Raw genomic sequence first — 18,855 nt, forward strand, 5'->3', positions numbered from 1 at the left:
TATAGCACATGATTGAACCTCATTAAGAGGAAGCTTTAGTTGGGCCCAACTCCAATACAACCTATTCAAATACATGTAAAATGGAGAAATGCTTTTTTAAGATAACCACTGGGCGGATCTTATGAAATTGTTGCATTCGATAGAAAAAGCTAAATTCTAGCTAAATTCTAGTGGAAGTGAAATTTTCATCTAAAGCCCGAACTTTTTAAAAGAAATTTTCAAAAACTGATAAGCTTAAAAAAGAACAGAAGCACGAACTTCACAAATTTATAGCTCTGCATCAAGAACAGGTGCAGTTGAAACTCGATATAACGAAGTGATGACCACGCTCAAATTATTTCATTAAATCAAGAAGTTCGTAAAATTGAGAAGGAAATTTTTCAGTCCTTTGAAATCTAAAATTGTCACGTAGCGACACGCAAAAGCTACTGCGGCATTGTATTTGCGGCTAATCCAGCTATCTGTTCCATAAACTGTGGAGTAACGAAAGCAACTACTGCCACCCCTACCTAGGCGATGTTGAGTCTGCTGTTCCGTGAATGGGTGTGGCTTGCAGCCTCGTCAAAATAAAGCTAGGGCCGTGACCAGGGCGCCTAGGTGTTCGAACGCAATAGCTTTAGAGTGCACGCTTGAACAAAAACCCGTATGTGTCGAAATTAGAACGAACTCGCCATTTCTTTTTTTTTACCCGTTTACTTCAAGAAAAAAGTTCGTTAAATCGAGTTGAGCCAAATTATTTTCGTTAATTTGGGTTGATGACAACATTGAATTCTCTGAGTACCTGCAGGGGATGAAAATTTCTTTGTTGGATTGGGAACTTCGTAAAATCGTGTTTCGTTAGGTTGAGTTTTAACTGTATCAAAGTTCCCTAAACTGCATTCATTGGGCATTTAAAGTGAACAAATTTGATATATCAAGTTATATTTAACGTGAATTTGTTACATTGTTTACAAGGATATTGCAAAATCCTACTCACATATTAGCAGTCTATTTGACAATTATCAATTTTGTTCACTTTAGATGCACTATTGCATGCAATGTACATAATTGTGATATCGTTTATCATTGCTGAGTTACGAAGTTGTAAACTTGATAGTTTCGTTTTCTGAAAATTTGCAACTTTCAACAATCTTTATTAAAAGATTGAGGGCCTAAATGAAAAGTTCGCTACCAACAGTCACTAGATTCTAGCTTTTTCTTTTAAATGCAACAAGCCTCATCAAATTTGGTGCAATGGTTGCAGACAAAAATTATTTCTCCTTTCCCATGTATCTATATATGAGCCCCCAAGCTAAAGCTTCCTATTAAAGGGAACACTGATATGCAGAATATATGGTTATACCAAACTTTTGCTGAAATTTTGCAATATTCACATGCATTAAATTGAGATTCTTTATAACGAACCCACAGGATTGTGTTATGGGTATACCAAACGCTTCAGTGTCGGAACATGCTAGCTTCAAGCACACTGCCTGTTGGCAATGGTGCAGTATGCACAAGCGACTCACTCTTGCAAGCACGCCTAAAAATATCACGTTTGACATGCCAGGAGCACCACTCTTAGCATGGCGGTGTGAACACTTGACGCTGTGGTCAATTTTCGTGCATGGCCTCTGAGACTAGGCAGTGCCCTCAGGAGCACTGAGAATTGGAGGCAACATCTGCGTGCCCCTAGTCTTGAAGGTCATGCTTGACACTCCATAAGTGCAGCTGGTTGCGCATGGTGTAGTTTGTGGCATGGCAGAAAACAATAAAGAGGTGAAAGCTGTAACATGTGCACCAACGTCATGCTGATCTTAAATAACATTCTGGTTTAATTTCACATACCGGATATTGGCTATGTTGAGCTAGGTGTATTGATATTTCTGCGCTATTCATTATGATAAGGTTTGACTGTAGTGGGTGTGCGAGGGGGCAGTGCTACTTATGTAAAGATTGGTCCCTTTCTTGACCACTGGTTAGCAGAGCCCGTGGCTGCATGTCTTCGCTGTTCATGTCTGGGGCCGATCGCACCATGAGCCGGTGCTTTCCCCTCGTGGCAGGAAATCTAGCGAGATGGACAGCCAGGTGAGCAAGCTGTTTGGTTGGACGCTGCTCAACTCGAACCAGTGCCGGTGCGGCAACATCAGAGAGAAAGAGTCGACTACACTGCTCTGCTCCCTCGTCTACCCCGACCCTCTGCCACCCGGTAGGCTGCCCACATGTACCTTCTTTGAGAGAAACGGCACGAAAAAGATGGAGGCAACTGTAGGAAGACACGCAGAATGAAACTGAAGTATTGTGTGCCGTGTTCCATTGGTGTCCTCACCTTTTTCTTGCTTTTTCGTTTTTGTAGAGCATGCAATTCTGCCAATTATCCTGCATTCTCTGTTATGAAAGCACGTCTGTCTAGCTTTCTTTTCTTGCATTTTGCATTGGCTTGGTTTTAATCTGAATGCCTTTCTGTTCTCTGCATTTCTTTTAGCTCACTGCTGTTATCAACGCATGTATCCTTTTTCTTACTGCTTTGTCATTTCTCTTGGCTGCCTTAAATGCTCCCTTCAATTATTTTCCTCAGTTATGTTTTCCTACCCTACATGCTTTATCCTGCCTTGTTCTGTTGTGTCTTGCCTGTCACAACACTTTCCTCTTCCATTGGTTCTGCCTGATCCAGCATGTGAGCATGCCCTTACCTCATTGGCTACGAAAGTTGTCTATTTATCATTTGTGGAAATAAATGTTTGTTGCAGCTTCAGTTGGGCAGGAGTCTGTGTGCTTTCTTTTAAACAGCGCGTAAATGTTGTCGTTTGCTCCAATCTTGAAGTTGCATCCAATCCGTCCTACCTGGGAGCTAAAGGAGAGAAAAGAAAGAACCAAATGTCGTTTTACTGTCAAAGCAACACAAAGGGAGGAAGCAGAATTAAAGAATAAACAATGAACACGGTGCAAAGAAATTGCTTGCATCGTCATCCTCTTGCCTTTGTTTTATTTGTGAACTGATACAAGGCATGCAGCTTCTTATGTTTTCCCCCGCTCTATTTTGGTTCCCAAGTAGAGAAAGTACATTATGTTGTTCCCTAAAGCATTCTGGAATAGGGAAGTTCGTTCCACAAGGAGGGGAACAAAGTCGTGCCTCTGTCATCAAAGACAATGATTAAAGCCAATCGATATTTTTTTAACATATTGCCACATAAGTGCGGCAATTTCAGTCATCTTGAATATTGCATTATTATGCAATTGTAGCTCCATAGAAGGAAATGCCTCTTTGCCAGGAAAGCACTCTGCGTCCTGGTAAAGAGGAAGTAGAGTGCTTAGAGGGAGTAGAGGAAGTAGTGAAGCAGAGTAAAGAAGTCTGCTTGAATGGAGTTCTGGCTGGTACATAGCAAGGATGCACAAGTCAGTCTACTTTTGTTTTTCTTCCGTTCTTTTCTTTTTTTTCATCGTGGATGCTCTGCCAATGTAGAACCAGAGAGAGCAACCGATACAATGTTCAGCCAAACCCTAAACATCCTTTTGCAGAGGTTTGGCAGTGGCCTTCCCTGCCACCAGTTGGCACCACCAACTTATCAACGTCGAGATCTCTTTAATTTGTCTTGTGCATTTCTATCAAAACATAGAATTGGCGTTGCTTAGCATGAAAAAACAGCGTAGGGAAGGTGGTGTTAAACTTCATACTAATCAATAACTACCGATATTAGGAGCTAAAGTAGCCTGTGCTAGTACAGAGAGGATTCTGCAATGCTGGCACAGAATTCTCAAGTGTAAAAGGGCACTATTTAGAGTAAGACGAAGTACACCCAGCGACAACTTTCTGTAGCATTGCAGCCAAAAACTGTAAAGCTGAAGCACCTTTTTTTTTTGCTGTGAATGTTTATGTAGTCCACAAATGCAAGCAGCTGGAAGCTACATAGCACAAGACAATTCACACCAATCATTATCAATTTTTTTTCGTTCCAAGATTTATTTCGTAACATATAAAAATCTTGCTTAGGAAAAGGATTTCTGTTACTTGCTGTTCCTAGCTTTGGCTTTCTGGTTTTTCTGGTCCGGTAAACTGCCAGCAAAATGTTGGGACTACTTGGCATAGTAGCAAAAAAAGAAGATGCTTCGCACGTGCAAGCACATGCTCATGGCTTTGGCTGTGCTGCCGCAGAAAGTTGTCAGGTGTAGGTAGGGTTAAGCAAACTTCATGCTAGGAGAGGTCCAGAGTTGTACACTCTTGGGAAGGAAGCTTAACTGAAGCGGACAATTGCCGCTAAAGACCAGAAATGCACGACTGAAGTCCTTCATTTTGCTTTTTGAGATGATGGGCTTTCATAGTTAGTTGGCAAAGTATAGCACCAAACACTACCAAACACCATGGCAATGAAGAGAATGTTTTTGCTCTTGCCGGAGGCGCAGCTTTGTCATGTCTAAAGCAATCTGGCTAATAGCCACCACCCTTTTTGGACTGGCACAATGCACACATCAAGTAGTAGAGATATCAAGAAGTTAAAGAAAATGACAGGTGGCCTTTAAATTGTAAGGTTATTACAACAGCATTATCTAGTGATTGAACAGGTTTATTTACCATCTTCAAAAATTATGGTGCTTGAGGCTTGATAAAGCTTCAGCTGCCATGCCCAGGATCCACTAAGTCAAGCTCATTTAGGCGTTTGCCAACTCATTTTTAGGTATAATGAGATTGAGCTCCTCACTGACAGCCATTACTAACCCCTTATTTCATCCTTTTATTTCTCCCTTCTGCTGAATGCATTGTAGCTGACCTGTGTGGATTGTTTTAAGTCTGTTTGTCTTCCTGTTTTCTGTCTTCTAGAATTTCCTGGCACTGCTATCTGCAATTATACACCCAACAACATCAAAGTCTCACATTGCTTTTTGCAGCCTTTGAAGAACTTCTTGTTTAATTTTTTTAAAGATTTGATGTTTGAAAACACTGTTAAACATTTAATGTTGGTGTCTAGTTATGGAAATATTTAGGAGTTGAGTGGAATATACTATGTTGCTATATACTGCTGACGCCGTCATTTTGAATGTTCATGTTGTTTGACTCAGTAATAGCCTTGTTGGCTGCAGGTCCAAACAAGATTTTGAGTACTCTTTGTAGCTTCAATGAATGTTAGTAAAATTGAATTTAAATGAATGAACTTCAGTTGCTGTATTTCGAGACGTGGGTTCCATTGCAGGATGAGGTAATTTAAAACTCCACAACTACATCACTGTTTTCTGCAGGTGAGGTATGTCAGCAGTCACGGCTGTTGACAATGTTGTACATACTAGACAACTTGCAAGTTTTTATAACTGTAGCACTGTATAAAATATTGTTGTGTTTAAAGCCCCAGGCCTATTGTGTAGTGTTTGTTGTCAACAGCTAGAATAACCTTTTTCACTCTACTTTCAATTTTTCTCTGAGAAATAATTTAAACAAAAAGCTGCCAGACATGTAGTTAATACTATTTAGTATACCATATTTAAATCTATGTTTTTGTTTCATGTGTTTGTTCATTGTCGTACTATCTGCTCTTAGCAATTCTGCTATTTTGTGTCTGTGGCATCATCACCTTTATTTTTTTTTAATCCTAAAAAAGCTGTTGGCAAATGTTACACTTTTTACATTGCGTAACGTCTTGCCATGCTAATATCTATTTTACTCTTATTAAAAAGTAACAGAGCGCTTACTGCAGGACAATTATCTCGTAGTTGAAATTGCCACAGAGCCTTTTTCATGAGCTTTAAAGTGAGATACAATCATAATAATGCAGCATTTTGTCTTGGTTGTGTCTATTCTGCCCATTTGGTGAAGGGTAGGTTCATTAAGAAACCTTGCGCCTTAAAATTCAGAAATTCAGTGGTAAATGTTTTTCTTTTTTTTGCTTGATGAACTCTTGCTAAAAGTAGGCATGTGCAAAGTTGCAAGTTTTACACACTTAGAAGAAAAAGAACAGTTATTTCAGTTAGGCTCGTGCCAGCCCTATAATTCTGACTTCTTGGTGCCTGACACTCATCCCTTGACTGCCCTTCACAGTTCCCGAACGAGTGACACCTCATTATCCGTTCACTGAAATACTCAAGCGAAGCCTTTGCCTCGAAAGCACCATGCCAGCCTGGTGTGACAGGTGTGAGAAATACCAGCCCACGGTACAGCACCCATTTCCTATTTTGCCCATGTTTCTGATGGAACCTGTTGGGCAAAGCTGTTAGTAACTGCATGGCCATTCCCCTTTAAGAATTCTAGGATCTCTAGCATGTCCGGGCAAATGAATGCATTTTTTTAGAGGTGATGCTTACTTTAGCATATCAGGGGTTAAGATGTAAAGTTGTAGCTTATTTCCAACCCATATATCCATGCTCTTCTTGTGTTGCTGCCAAATACAGTGTGACCACCTTTTGCTGTGAACATTCACGCAGCTCATTCTGTTCAATGGATAGTCCTGCTTACATTAGTGGATCTTTGTCTTCTTTAGCTACAGCACAAAAGGCTCACTACCTAAAAGCACCAGACTGCCCAGCTCCACTTCTTCCTTTTACGCGAGTTTAAGAGAAAAAAAAGTAGCACTTTCACTATAAAGGCAAAGTGTTGACAGTAATACAAAAGCACAGTAGAACTTCGTTCATACATTTTGGAAGAAACTGCAAGAAAAAAAACGTACTGACCGGGGAAACGTACAATCTGATATAACTACAAAAATCTGACAGACTCAACTATTGTTGACATCTACGTAACGCGAAGCGTTGTGCAGATCATTGCGGCACGAGACGCTGACGCACGTCGAGCTGGTCTTGCTCCTGCGGTCGGACACGCGCTATGTTGTCCTATTGCTTGGTGTCTTAAGAGGGCGACAAGAAACCGAGATGAAATCGAGTTCGTGGGCGACGTGGGATGCCACCAAAGCGAAATGTGATGCCCACATCGTGCCGCCTGCAGCAAGAAACAACGGCGCATTTGGATTATCGCCTACTGAAAGCATCCAGTACACTACTAATGTCACTACGCACTATGCACCACGCGTCGTAAAAGATAGGTGAATATGCTTATCGCGATACGTTTGGTGGCGATCGCTGTGAATGTGACGTGCAACAACTTGGCCGGGGATTTCCTGGTACCGAAATAAGAAACTGTGCATGCCACCATTGTTTTCGCGTGACACAGGCGGGTGAGTATTGCGGTAAAGCTGCCGTGGCGGTCAGCTATATACTGTTCTTGATCGCCTGCGCCTTGCGTATTTTCTTGTTTACATGGGATCTAGCGGCCAGAAAACATTATACGATCGCACTTTAGCGACGTACTAAACTTTGATGTTGAAAAATTGTGTGTTCTGGGAACGTATGAACTGGAAAGAAACAAGCGTAACTCTATTGGGTAATTTTTTTGTTCTCGTTTGCAAATGTTGGCGCCGGGAAAATGTACGTAATGAGAATGTATCAACGAGGTTCAACTGTATTACACTATATAGTAGAGTAGAAACTTGGGCTGTTTGGTGTGGCATAGTTGAAAATCTGAAAAGCCAGTGCTCAAACGAAGCCAACATACAAGAATGACACACACATTGCGCTGACTGCCAAGTGTATGAGTTTACTGCTACTCGTTTGGAACTTTATACATTCGCAAAAAACAAGAAAAGGAAAAAGGGGGTGGGTAACATTCAGCAGACCTATTGCGATAGATTGAATATCGCCTTTTTGTGCAGAAGGTAATATATTACACTATACTGCACAAAGTAAGGCTCGCAGTCTTATGTACAGTATAGATAGCCGCAAACATTTTCTTACTAACTAAGTGCATATTGTTTCACGTGCCCAAAGACAGAGTTTGCTCGGTGACAATGAACGCTCGCGGTCGCAACACCGCCATGATGATGCACTGGCAGTGGGCAGTGTGTACGGTTGTCCCTGAGTGAACATTCCATGCTGCCACTTCCTTCACCTCGGCGGATCACATGACGTCCAACGTGTGGGAAAATAGAGTGCGTCAATCCACCAGCCTTCTCAGCTCGCCCTCACACACTTGCCCTGGCATGCACAGCATATCACGTGACCTCCAGCAGGCGGTGCGCAGGCTGCAAATATGCTCGGGCACGCAGGCAGAGCAGACTCAGAAAGCTGGGCCGTGCAGGCTATGCACGTGGCGTCACACTGGGGCCATTGTGGTGGTTGCAGCAGCATTGGCAACACACAAATGTTCCTCGAATGTGCATTTAATTACTGTCACAATAAAAGTGGAGCTGGGCAGGCTATGTTATGCATATAAACGATAGCTAATAAGTAGCAGAATATGTGTTCGAATAATAGCACAATTTTCTACATGAATCTTATAAGAATATTTAAAAAAAAAGTAATCTTGAAATATTGTATCACATACTGAATATTTCCAGTGTGTAAACAAAATAAAATATATGTGTTGCGTATGGAGTCTGTTCAGCAATAAAGGCTTAGTTACATTATTTTATACATTTAATGCCTTGAACAACTGGATGTCAGATCAACGGAGAAGTTTATAAATAAGAAATAACTGAGAGGTGATCGTATCTGGCACACCATGACAATGACCGCAATGAAACAAGGGAACAGCGTGTCACCACATGGACGTGGTAGAGTGTTGTGTTTAACGAAGGATCTGAGTATGTAATGCTACAGCACTGCACGTCATTTGAGGGAATTGAAACATGGTAAGATTGGCCGAAGACAAATTGCTTTCTCTGAAGCAAGACAACTTATTTGTGGACTGCCTAAAATGAGCATGCTTATTTAGTATTGAGTGTGAACTGTTGTGCAGAAGTGATCTCTTCCATTTGTTTGCACAGAAACTGGTGTGTCTGCCCAACAACTGCAGTTCTCGCGAGCAGAAACATTTGCAAGAGACTGCACTTGCAAAGGTCTTTCTTCTTGTACTGCAGCAACTCTTATGCCTTGCTGTATTTGAACAGTAATAAATATTTGACAAGCTTGAATAGTGAATTGTCTAACTGAATACCAATTGAATAGCTAGAGCTATCAAATTTGTATTGGAAATCTTGAATATTCACACACCCCTAGATAACAGATAACATATAATGGACAGGTCTGTTATAGTAACAAGGTCGGGGCAGAGGAAAGGGAAATACAGTCAGAAGCAGCAGAGGATTAGATCGAAGTGGTGAGATAGGGAATTCGAAAGGATAGGATATGTTTAATTGGTGCAGAGCAGGGTTGATGGGTGATCTCTGGGTGAGGCCTTTGTCATGCTGTGTACTTCAAGTAGGCTGTTGACAATGATAATGGTAATTATCTGTGTGTTTTTCAGCTACAAAGCAAAAGGCTGAAGTCGTTACCAGAAATACTGACCGTCAGCTCAGGCTTGGAAAATCAGCAGGACCTAAACTTTTGGCAAACCCAGATTGAGGTGAGGTTGCATCCCAAGCATGGATTTTGCATTAACGCACCCTCCTTGTCTTACATTTCCCGCCATTATGATTTTCTGTTGATGTGTGTAACCCAGATTAAATGGCTTCATTTTTATGCATATCTGTGGCGGCCATCATGGCAGCTCAGCGGCTAAGATGTTCAGCTGATGAGCAAAAGATTGCAGTTTCAATCCCCAGTCACAGAAGTTGTATGTTGATGGAAACTAAATTTAGGAGCACTTTAAATAACCACAGGTGGTCAAAATTAATCTGTAGCCCTCCACCACAACACCTCACTAGCACCAATGGTACTTTGGGATGTTGAACCTCACAAATCAATCTGTCAATCAATCATATTTGCTGGCTTGTTCGACCTCAGCATCACTTCATTAGTATTAGTACTTATGAAGGGCCCATGTTATCACTTTGCATGATGAACTTGTTCGTGACAAGCATAACCTGCAGAATCGGAGAGTGGTCTAAACGCTGTCACATTATATTTAAAGAGTATATGTCATGTCATGTCATGTCATGTCATGTCAAGTATATGTCATGTCAAACCTCCTGTGAGCTGCGAAGTTTCCAAACTTCAGGCAGCTTGAAAATCTCCTCCTTCGTGGTGCCTGACATTGGCGACAAAAATTACTTTTGAAGTGACAAGCAATCACTCTGATTGAAATGTTTTGTGTTCTTAACAATTTGTGGTTGCTTTAAGCACCGGTGATGTTACTGGTGATATATATGTATGTGTGTCTTTTGTGGTCATCAAGTACTTGCAGGTTATATTAAATAGAACAGAAATAAGCACCCATTTTTCTGGCATAGAATTCTTGTTTTACTTTTGGTTTTGATCATATGGATGTGTTGACAGATTGATTTGGATACATTTCAGGCTGTACCTTTCGCAGATATGCTTATACACTCGAGCCTCTTTATAAGAAAATAATGAATATAACGAGGTAGATGTAATTCCCCTTAAAATCCCCATAGAAATCCATACATTTAAAAACGCATTTTAGCAAAGTGAAATTCTCCCGCCAACAAACTATATTCGTCTTCGAAAGCGAAAAAATACCGGGCCATATCACGCCAAATGCATCGCTTTCCACGGGGTTCGGCTCTTGCTCGTCCCGTTGGATAAAAACTTCCGCTTCCCAGCAGTAAATATGCGATTGATCAATGACACTAATTTTTCTCACCGCTGTGCACAGCTGTGCGCAAGCAGTGGCTCACTATTGCACTTCTCCTCTGACCCCTCTCTCCCCCTCTCTCTCTCTTGCACATGTTTGGCTGTGCGAGCCACCCCACGCTGCGCGGCTATCCTCGACAGTGTGAAAGATTAGTGCATTCACTTGTACTGCATGCCACGCAGGCAGGTGCAGCTGGTTTGGGCCTCTCTAATGTCTCCGGCGCACTCTCGGGTATCACGCGCAAGCCTGCATGGCGGTGTGAAAAATTGTAGCATTCATTTCTTTTATCTCCCGTGGTGCACTGTGCATGCTGGCAGCTGGGCATGGTTTCCTAGATTGCATTGGCACCAGGGCAGTCGTGAAGGCCACGAGCCAGCCGAGCGAAGCTGGCACGGGGAAGTTCGCTTGCCTCCTCGATCGCACAGCGTAGTGCTATGTAGCCATGTGCTGCTCGGCTTCAACGAGCCACGTGGAAAGCGGAAGTGAAAGACCATCACAACGGAGCAGAAGGAACCTATCTAAAGGCTGTCGCATCAGGTGCTAAGAAGTTGTGTGCTGCACACGCCAAAACTTCCATTGTTGTAATATTCAAACTTCATGGTATGCGTGGCCATGTAGCAATTCGGTGGGCCACAAAGCCATATTCTTATTTCCATGTTTACAGTTGTGCACCCCCACTGGGCATATAATGCAGTAAATGACAATAATGGGTATAACAAAGTAACGGGTATAACAATGTAACTTTGACTCCTCCTGCAACTTCGTTATAGTGAGGTTCGAGTGTAATTAGAGGCTCGACACACGTAAAAAAAAGAAAAGATGTGGAGTTTGCTTGAAATTTTATTCTTCAGCAGTCCCTGTCTTCTTTGACCTATTATGATGCTCCATCCACACTGTGGGGACAAACAGTCTTAACTTCTCTTTCTTTCTTTCTTTAAACTCCCTGACAAATAAATCATTTTCAGTTGTTTGGCAACAAAGACAGCAAGGCAATGTCCTTCTGTTCATCAGCTCCTGTGCCTAAGCGGTGTCGATATGGGAACTGCTGCACACGGGCCGGCTGCAAGTTCTTCCATGAAAAAGACAAAGGAAAAAGGTGAGGACAAAGCCTGTACTCACATTCTTTCTCCTACTACTCCACCATCAACAGCATGTCCTGTTGAGCTTGCTTTTTGACAGAATCTATCTGATTTGCAGAGTTATGTAAAAGTTGAACAACTGAAGTAGTTGTCTTGTCTTCATAACACAGTGCTACTTTGTTATAAGCAACATGTTTGGAATAGTGTTGTCTTATGGTGTTTTAGATCCTTTCTGCCACAGGCGTACTCGTGACATACTCGTCAGTAAGCATCATGAGTACGCGTCACATACTAATGACGCCTGCAGCAGAAAGGATGTTCCACATCTGCCACCAAGGTTTGCGAGTGGTGACACTCCCAGGGTTAGTTATAGTAGTAACACATGAATACCCCAGAAAGTGTATGGAAGAACGGCGCCGCAGTAGCTCAATTGGTAGAGCATCGCATGTGTAATGTGGAGACCTGGGTTCGTTCCCCACCTGCGGCAAGTTGCTTTTTCATCCACTTTCACTTCGACTAATTTATCATTTCTTTAATTCAATTAGTAAGTACATATAATTTACCATGTGTTGTCCTTGGTGCCTTTGTTTGTTGGCTTCTTATGTTATGATTAATAAATATCAAGCCCCTCAGCCCCTTTCTTCTCGATCAAGCCCCTTTCCTCTCGTTCATATGCCAGTGTAGTGGCTTGTAAGTCCACTCTCTTGCATTCACTCCCATTTATTCTGGAGCCATAAGTACGAGTGCAAGTGAGTGCTGGCGAGTGTGAGTGAATACATCCGATAGCATGAATGAACTTTTCCTGAACCTTTCCAAACTGTGCTCATAGCAGAAGGCAAAAACCATGCAAGTTTATTTTTGTTTACTCATTAGCTCATCTTTGTGATTATCATCTTCTCACTAAACTAAGCATTAGTGTTGGAAAATTGATAATCAAATTGATAACATTGTGCCGTCTGCCTCTCAGCAGTGCCTCAGGTGTCAGCTCTTCACTGTCACAGTGACAGAACAGTTGCTTTAGAGTTTATTTTGCTGTTACTTGTTTTTATGGCATACATTGTAGGGATTGAGGTGCAACCCGACAACTTCGTGTGGGCATTCAGTTGCTCTTGCGCTAGTACGCCTCTCCCGTGCTACTTGCGACAGTTGTCGGGGGTGGCCTTTGCTACGGACCGGCTTTTAGTGGTGGCACTCAGCATTGCTGACCGCGGTGGCCGCGACGTGACTGACTGCGGTCAGCAGAGCGCGCTTGAGAGAGCCATCTCCAGGATAGCACTAGGTACTTACACATATTCTTCTCGTCCGCCAGCCCTTTTGTTAAGGTCTTGGACTTGAGCTCATCTACGGTGCCGTTGCACTAATGGCAAGCATGTTGCTCCTTTTCTGAACGCTAAGCCGAAGAGTGGTGCCTAGTGCTTGCATGTGGTCTTACTGCACCAAGCCACACTTATCGGAGGCCTAAGCTGGCAGATATTGCCCAAGCTCTCACAAGTGGGCCCATTCGTTATTGCGAGAGCAAGCAGCATAGTCGCGAGGACATTTTCAAGTGGCGTGTCGTGGGGAGCCATCCTCCCGCAGCAACATGCTAGCGCCACCCCTTTCTGTATTTTTCACCCTTGGCGTGTGAGCCGTTTGATTCTTGCACTGACCTGGGACCACGTGTTTGTGCAGTGTTTAGTGTCTCCAGATACGGGCGTTTTTGCATCTCGCCTTCATCGAAATGCGGCCGAGATTTGATACCATGACCTCATGCTGAGTAACGCAATGCCATAACTGCTAAGCCAACACGGCAGGTAAATGCAGAAAAGTCGCAGTTTTGCCCAAAAGGCAAAGCGTCCACTCTGATAGCAAATTAGTAGACAGCAATAATAAGTAAGGATAGTAGCTTTATTATCTGTATAAACTCGTAAGCACTCACTAACTAAAATAAGTATGGCGTCAGTGTGCATTGGCAAACATGCACACATCATACTCAGTGACCGCAGGCACTCGCTGTCGAAACGCTGGCATAAGGAAACGCGGCAGCAGCAACGAGTGAAGTGACCTTCATGTTGTCTATTGCTTCAACACCAACTGAGCGGCTAGCACACAGTTGAACCCTCCCCCAGGTTCCTTCCGCGCTTCCTCTTTGCTTTCCACCATTGTATGCACAAAATCGAGCCGTGATCGTCAGCTCACTTTCACATGCTTTGACTTGCACATATGGCGTGGCGATGGTGTTATCAACCTTGGACTTTATAGGGAACATCACCGTGATACCGACAGTGATGGCAAAAATGCACCTGGAGTGTTCATATAATTGCTATCACAATAATAATAAAAGCTAATATGGATCATATGATTGTATAAAACAGAACAGAATGTTGTGGAAAAAATGGAACTTTTAATATCGGAAAATATGATATACTTGTTTTGAAAAGCTTTTTCTGGTGATTGGTATCGCTCCAAATACAACATAATGAAGAGGAAGTGGAAGTTGAATGTATGCTCTTGCTCGTTTAGCTTACTTCCTGACTGTGCTACTTTCTACACCAATTGTAACAGTGTTTCTTTTGTTTGCAATTTACAGGCTTTCTTTGGCAAGACATTTTATTTGTTCTGGTTTTTGCTAATATGTGTGTGCACAGGTCTCTTGCTCACGGCCTTAATTTTGATGCAGTTGCAGCCGACATTATCACTTTCACCCCTGCAGGTATGTGGCTTCTAAAGTGGAGGTGGACACAAGTGTTCAAAGTGCTTGTTCCTGGCTTCCTTTGTCTATACTCGTCACGTTGAATAAGGATGGTACGGTGGACATTTGCCGTGCTGACTGCAAGGTCAGTACTAACGTCTCTTTAACAGCAGTAGCTCTTGCTGGTTCATCCAACCTTTGACATGTTCGCAGACTCACAGTGCATGTCAAATAACTTGCCGGCTATCACAACTTTTGTAAGTTTATTCAGGCACCGGCATGGAAGCTACACATCTAGATATCTTTTTAACGCTTGTAATGTTAAAGGACTGGCCGTCTCAGTTAAAAATTCTACTACTGCTAGTGCTAGTACATTTTCTTTAACCTAAATGTTGTTATTGCAAGGTGGGTTTGTGGCTTTGATATTGTTAACAGCATCGCTACAGTAAAAGTGACCCAGATGAGGCACCAGTGGGCAACTTTGAGGTAACAAATCCCAAAGGGTATTTTAACTACTTTTATCTTTTATGTAATGAAATTATGCTGCAGCCCATGCATGCATATTTCAGAGCTATTCTCCAAAGAAATACGAAGAGCCACCATAGCAGAACCTTAGTGTCAGCATTAGCAGGGGAAGCTGTTTCCTGCCAGGACTTCAAGTTATGCATAAGGTCACATAGCAACACTGTATTCATAACAACAAGTCATAAAAAGTCATTGCAAAAGCGAAGCTGGGTAACATATACTTTGGCAGACAGTGAAGGTGAGGTTCTGCCACCTTTTACAATTTTTTGTTTCATTATGTTTCATTCAGTGTAGAAAATGTTTGTAGTTATGCTGTTAGTGACAACTTGCACTGCAGAGTTGGTTACATAAGAGAACTAATGAACATGCTTACTAGTAAAATGGTGTTGACCTGCGGAGGTAGCTTAGTGGTTGTGGCGTTTCACTGCAGAGCTTGAAATTGACGGTTCGATCCTGGACTTAAACATTTCAGTGGCAGAATGCCAGAACTCCCACATACTTAATTTAGGTGCACGGTAAAGAACTCCAGGTGGTCAAAATTAATCTGGAGTCTTGCACTATGGCGTGCCTCATAATCAGATCCTGATTTTGGCATCTAAAGCCCCAGAATGTAATTTTTTGATAAGGTAAAACAAAAACAGGAACAAAAATGATGATGTGTTTCTATCTGTGTTTCATCATTTTAGTGGTAAACATGTCCTTTAAAAATAAACACTAACTACGCCGAGAAGTTCTTCTGAAGTTACTTACGTTTGTTAGTTACAAGCTGTTATGGTTTTGCTCGTCTCTGGCACACGCAGACTGAAGCCTCCACATCTGAAGACACAGGCTTGAGCACTGGGAAAGATGACAGCGCTGTTGGGAAAGACAAAAAGACCAGCTCAGAGGAAGAGCAGATCGAAGACGAGAAAGAAGAGGGAGACGACTTGGAGATGAAGGAAGGAGAGGGGGAAGTCAAGGAGGAGAGTGAAGAGGAAGAAAGCAGTGCAGTCTTGTATGAGCTGACTTCAGTGGTGTCCGTGGTGAACAACAGCCGCACCAACATCGTGAGCTGCATTCGGGTGGGGCCCTCGTACCACATTCACCACCAGGGGGGACCGGCCACTCAGTGGTACCTTTTCAACGACTTCACCATCGTGCCCATATCTCCCGTGAGCTGACTGCTTGGTCAATCTGACAATCTTTGTATCTGTTATTGTACGTAAGCCACTGCCATTGATGTACAGTAGATAAAATATAGACCTCAGTTCACAGTGAAAAGAAGCCTTGCTGCCATCGCTGCGTAGCCTGAGATGTTGGTTTCAAAACTTGGAAAATGTGCCATATGCATGAATTGATAAACTATGTAGTGGTATGTGATGGCCCTCATTACATGGAAGATCGACAGTGCCAACTGCTGACAGAGCACTTTGCATATTAGGTCGTTAGCATAATTGTGAATCTAGCTTTACACTTGGGTTTCCTAATATTACAGGTCTGGACTCGAGACTATATCATGTGTTTTGCATCTTCCCTTGGTTATCATCATCACCCATCTTGATCCTCTATCTCTTGCCCTCTTCCCCCAATGCAGAATAGATGGCTAGAAGAATGCACCTCAAGCTGACCTTTCTGCCTTTCTTATTATTAAATATCTTTCTCTCTCGGAGGATGTGAATTTGAATTCCGCTGACGTCACAGAATTTTCTTTTTCTCTAAATCGAATTGGTTGCGGGACAGTAAGCACACATTTGGACTTTTTGTTTTTACGCTACAGAAAGCTCTGCATTCATTGTACGAAGTCTCCCCAAAAAGTGAGGTGGCGGAATCCACACTTTGATGTGGCGGAAGGCAAAAATGTGTGTATTTAGATTTAGGCGCACTTTAAAAAACCCTGGATAGTCAAAGTTATTCTGGGAATGTCCCACTATGGTGTATTTATCAACTCACGTGTTGCTTTAAATCAACCAATCAATCAATCAGTTTCTATAGCATGGTGACATGAGCATCTTTTGACAGTAGCCTGAAAATTTTTTCCCAGATTACAACACAGCAAGGTGTTGGCAGTTTCTTCTCATAACTGAAGTCTACATTCGTGCATCTGATGGCAGCAATAGTTGTCATTGAAATTGTTGTTGAAGAGGCTGTATATTGAAATTATTCATTTCATTTTCCATTCTTCTGGCCTTATGTTATTGGCTTTGGCATTTTTGTGCTACCATTATTGCCAGGATCACCCACTTGGCACAATGGTTGACAAGAACAGAAAGTGAAATAATTATGGCAAAACACAGCCTGATATTGGACACGTAGCCCTTCACAGTTGCACACGATGTAAAATCCACACTGACATCTGCAACCTTATAAACCAGATAAGTTATGCACATACCAACTGATTTAATAGGTTAGAAAATAGCTTAGTGTGAGGAAAGCTAGATTTAATAATTTATAAAGCTTTTTTTTTATTGTTGCTAGCAGTACTTGTACAGGGTGTCCCAGCCACCAAGAAGTTTGAAGTTTATTCAGTTTTATAAAATTTACAGAATTTACATGTTAAAATTGCCAACACTCGTTAAAGCACTTGGGATACTCTTTCAGAAAAACAACACTACTTGTAAATTTAAGAAAAATAATTAAAAACAAAAATATTAATTATTTTTAGTTTTTAGATTAGTCAGTGTACAATTCCAAATAAGCACTCCCACAAATTCCAGCAATATTATGCTGCATGTATTTCTACACAAAACAGATTTTAACACATATTACCTGCAGCTCTTGTGCTATGCATTGCCAGCATAAATACAGTAATGTCTGACAGTTCATTATCATCATTATTTGGTGTGTGAGCCGAGTTGCCTCTAAAGTGTAAATTAAGTCTAACAAAAGCATGTGAATATACTAGTATAGAGGTCAATTCTTATCAGTATACTTAAAAAAGAACTGAATTCTTAGGTCCTGTTTCTGTAAACGAGTTATCTCTAAGCAAGAGAACCAAGTTGAACCCTTTCTCTACTGCTAACAAGTGTAGTCATCACGAAAAATTTGTAGCAATATAGGAGCATAGGAGACATTCTATATGGAGTAACCAGGGACTGCGTTTTGCCTGTTCACTATAAGCAGATTCAAGCTTGTTGAGTTCGCCAAGTTTTCTGAAAGTCTTGAATTTCATGTATGATTTTGCTCTCATAAGTCCCTTACCATATGTTCCAGCATCAAAATGCTCAGGCAACGTAACCTTCATAGGAAACGAAGTAATTAAATAAAGTTTCGTCATCATAACTGCTTAGCTTAATATAGTGTTCAGTGAATGATTATGACAGCCAGTGCCTGATTTTCCTTTCTCTCAATTTTTAACAAAATCAGCTATATCCCAAAACATATTAATTATGCAATTTATAAAGAGTATGTTTAATTTAAGTGAGCCATCTTTTTAAATAGCTTCCTTGGATAAAACATTTCACTTGGTTTGTGATAGCTTTAAATGGGTTTTGATCCTTATCTAGGCTTGCTTTGAGGTGCTTATTCACTTGCTCGTCTAAATTCATGTGGTCTTCTTAACTAGGCCTTGTTGCACATGGTTACTATTGATGGCTTGCATTCCCAAATAATTTACATCTTAGCTCTCTGGCTAGCGAAAAGCGCAGTGCAGATTGCATTTATAACAGTCATTCAGGCAAAGCATAGCACGGTTTTTTTCAGCACCTTTGTCATTGCACTTTCCCTAGGAAGAAGCGGTGTGGCTTCCTTTGGACTGGAAGCTACCCTGTGTCCTGCACTACACACTTGCCGACATTTCGAACAAGCAGCCAGCAACAGGTGTGCAATTTCTGTGGGTCTTTCTTAGACTCACCTGCGACACTCCTCATTCTAAATATGGCATTTCAGGTTACCATAGTTTGCTTTCGATGCTCATACATTGTCAGAAAACCTAAGTGTGAATCAAGAAAGCAAGCATCAGTGACATACCCTAGTATAGTCAACATTCATTAAAATGAGGTTGTATGTAACATGAAAATACATTCATTATACCCAATATTTGATGTAAGCATGCA

The 18,855-nt window shown here is 41.7% G+C and overlaps 1 protein-coding gene and 1 non-coding gene across 7 annotated transcripts in view; both read left to right on the top strand.

Moving 5' to 3' along the window:
* Positions 1-18,855, top strand: part of PAN2 (PAN2-PAN3 deadenylation complex catalytic subunit PAN2) — an 82,249-nt gene that overhangs the window by 37,727 nt on the left and 25,667 nt on the right. For all 6 annotated transcript variants that reach the window (XR_010566148.2, XR_010566147.2, XR_010566151.2 and 3 more), the window contains exons 15-21: positions 2,043-2,188; positions 6,005-6,117; positions 9,260-9,358; positions 11,515-11,645; positions 14,321-14,444; positions 15,625-15,975; positions 18,529-18,619. Coding sequence is in view for 3 of the 6 variants with exons in the window: in XM_065439626.2 (XP_065295698.1) it covers positions 2,043-2,188; positions 6,005-6,117; positions 9,260-9,358; positions 11,515-11,645; positions 14,321-14,444; positions 15,625-15,975; positions 18,529-18,619 (1,055 nt within the window). In the remaining 3 variants the exon portion in view is untranslated. The remainder of the gene's footprint in view (positions 1-2,042; positions 2,189-6,004; positions 6,118-9,259; positions 9,359-11,514; positions 11,646-14,320; positions 14,445-15,624; positions 15,976-18,528; positions 18,620-18,855) is intronic.
* Positions 12,044-12,115, top strand: TRNAT-UGU (transfer RNA threonine (anticodon UGU)). Its single transcript has one exon. It is a non-coding gene; the product is annotated as a tRNA-Thr (tRNA).

The sequence above is a fragment of the Dermacentor albipictus genome, chromosome 1, assembly GCF_038994185.2.
Source record: "Dermacentor albipictus isolate Rhodes 1998 colony chromosome 1, USDA_Dalb.pri_finalv2, whole genome shotgun sequence".
Classification (NCBI taxonomy): Eukaryota; Metazoa; Arthropoda; class Arachnida; order Ixodida; family Ixodidae; genus Dermacentor; species Dermacentor albipictus.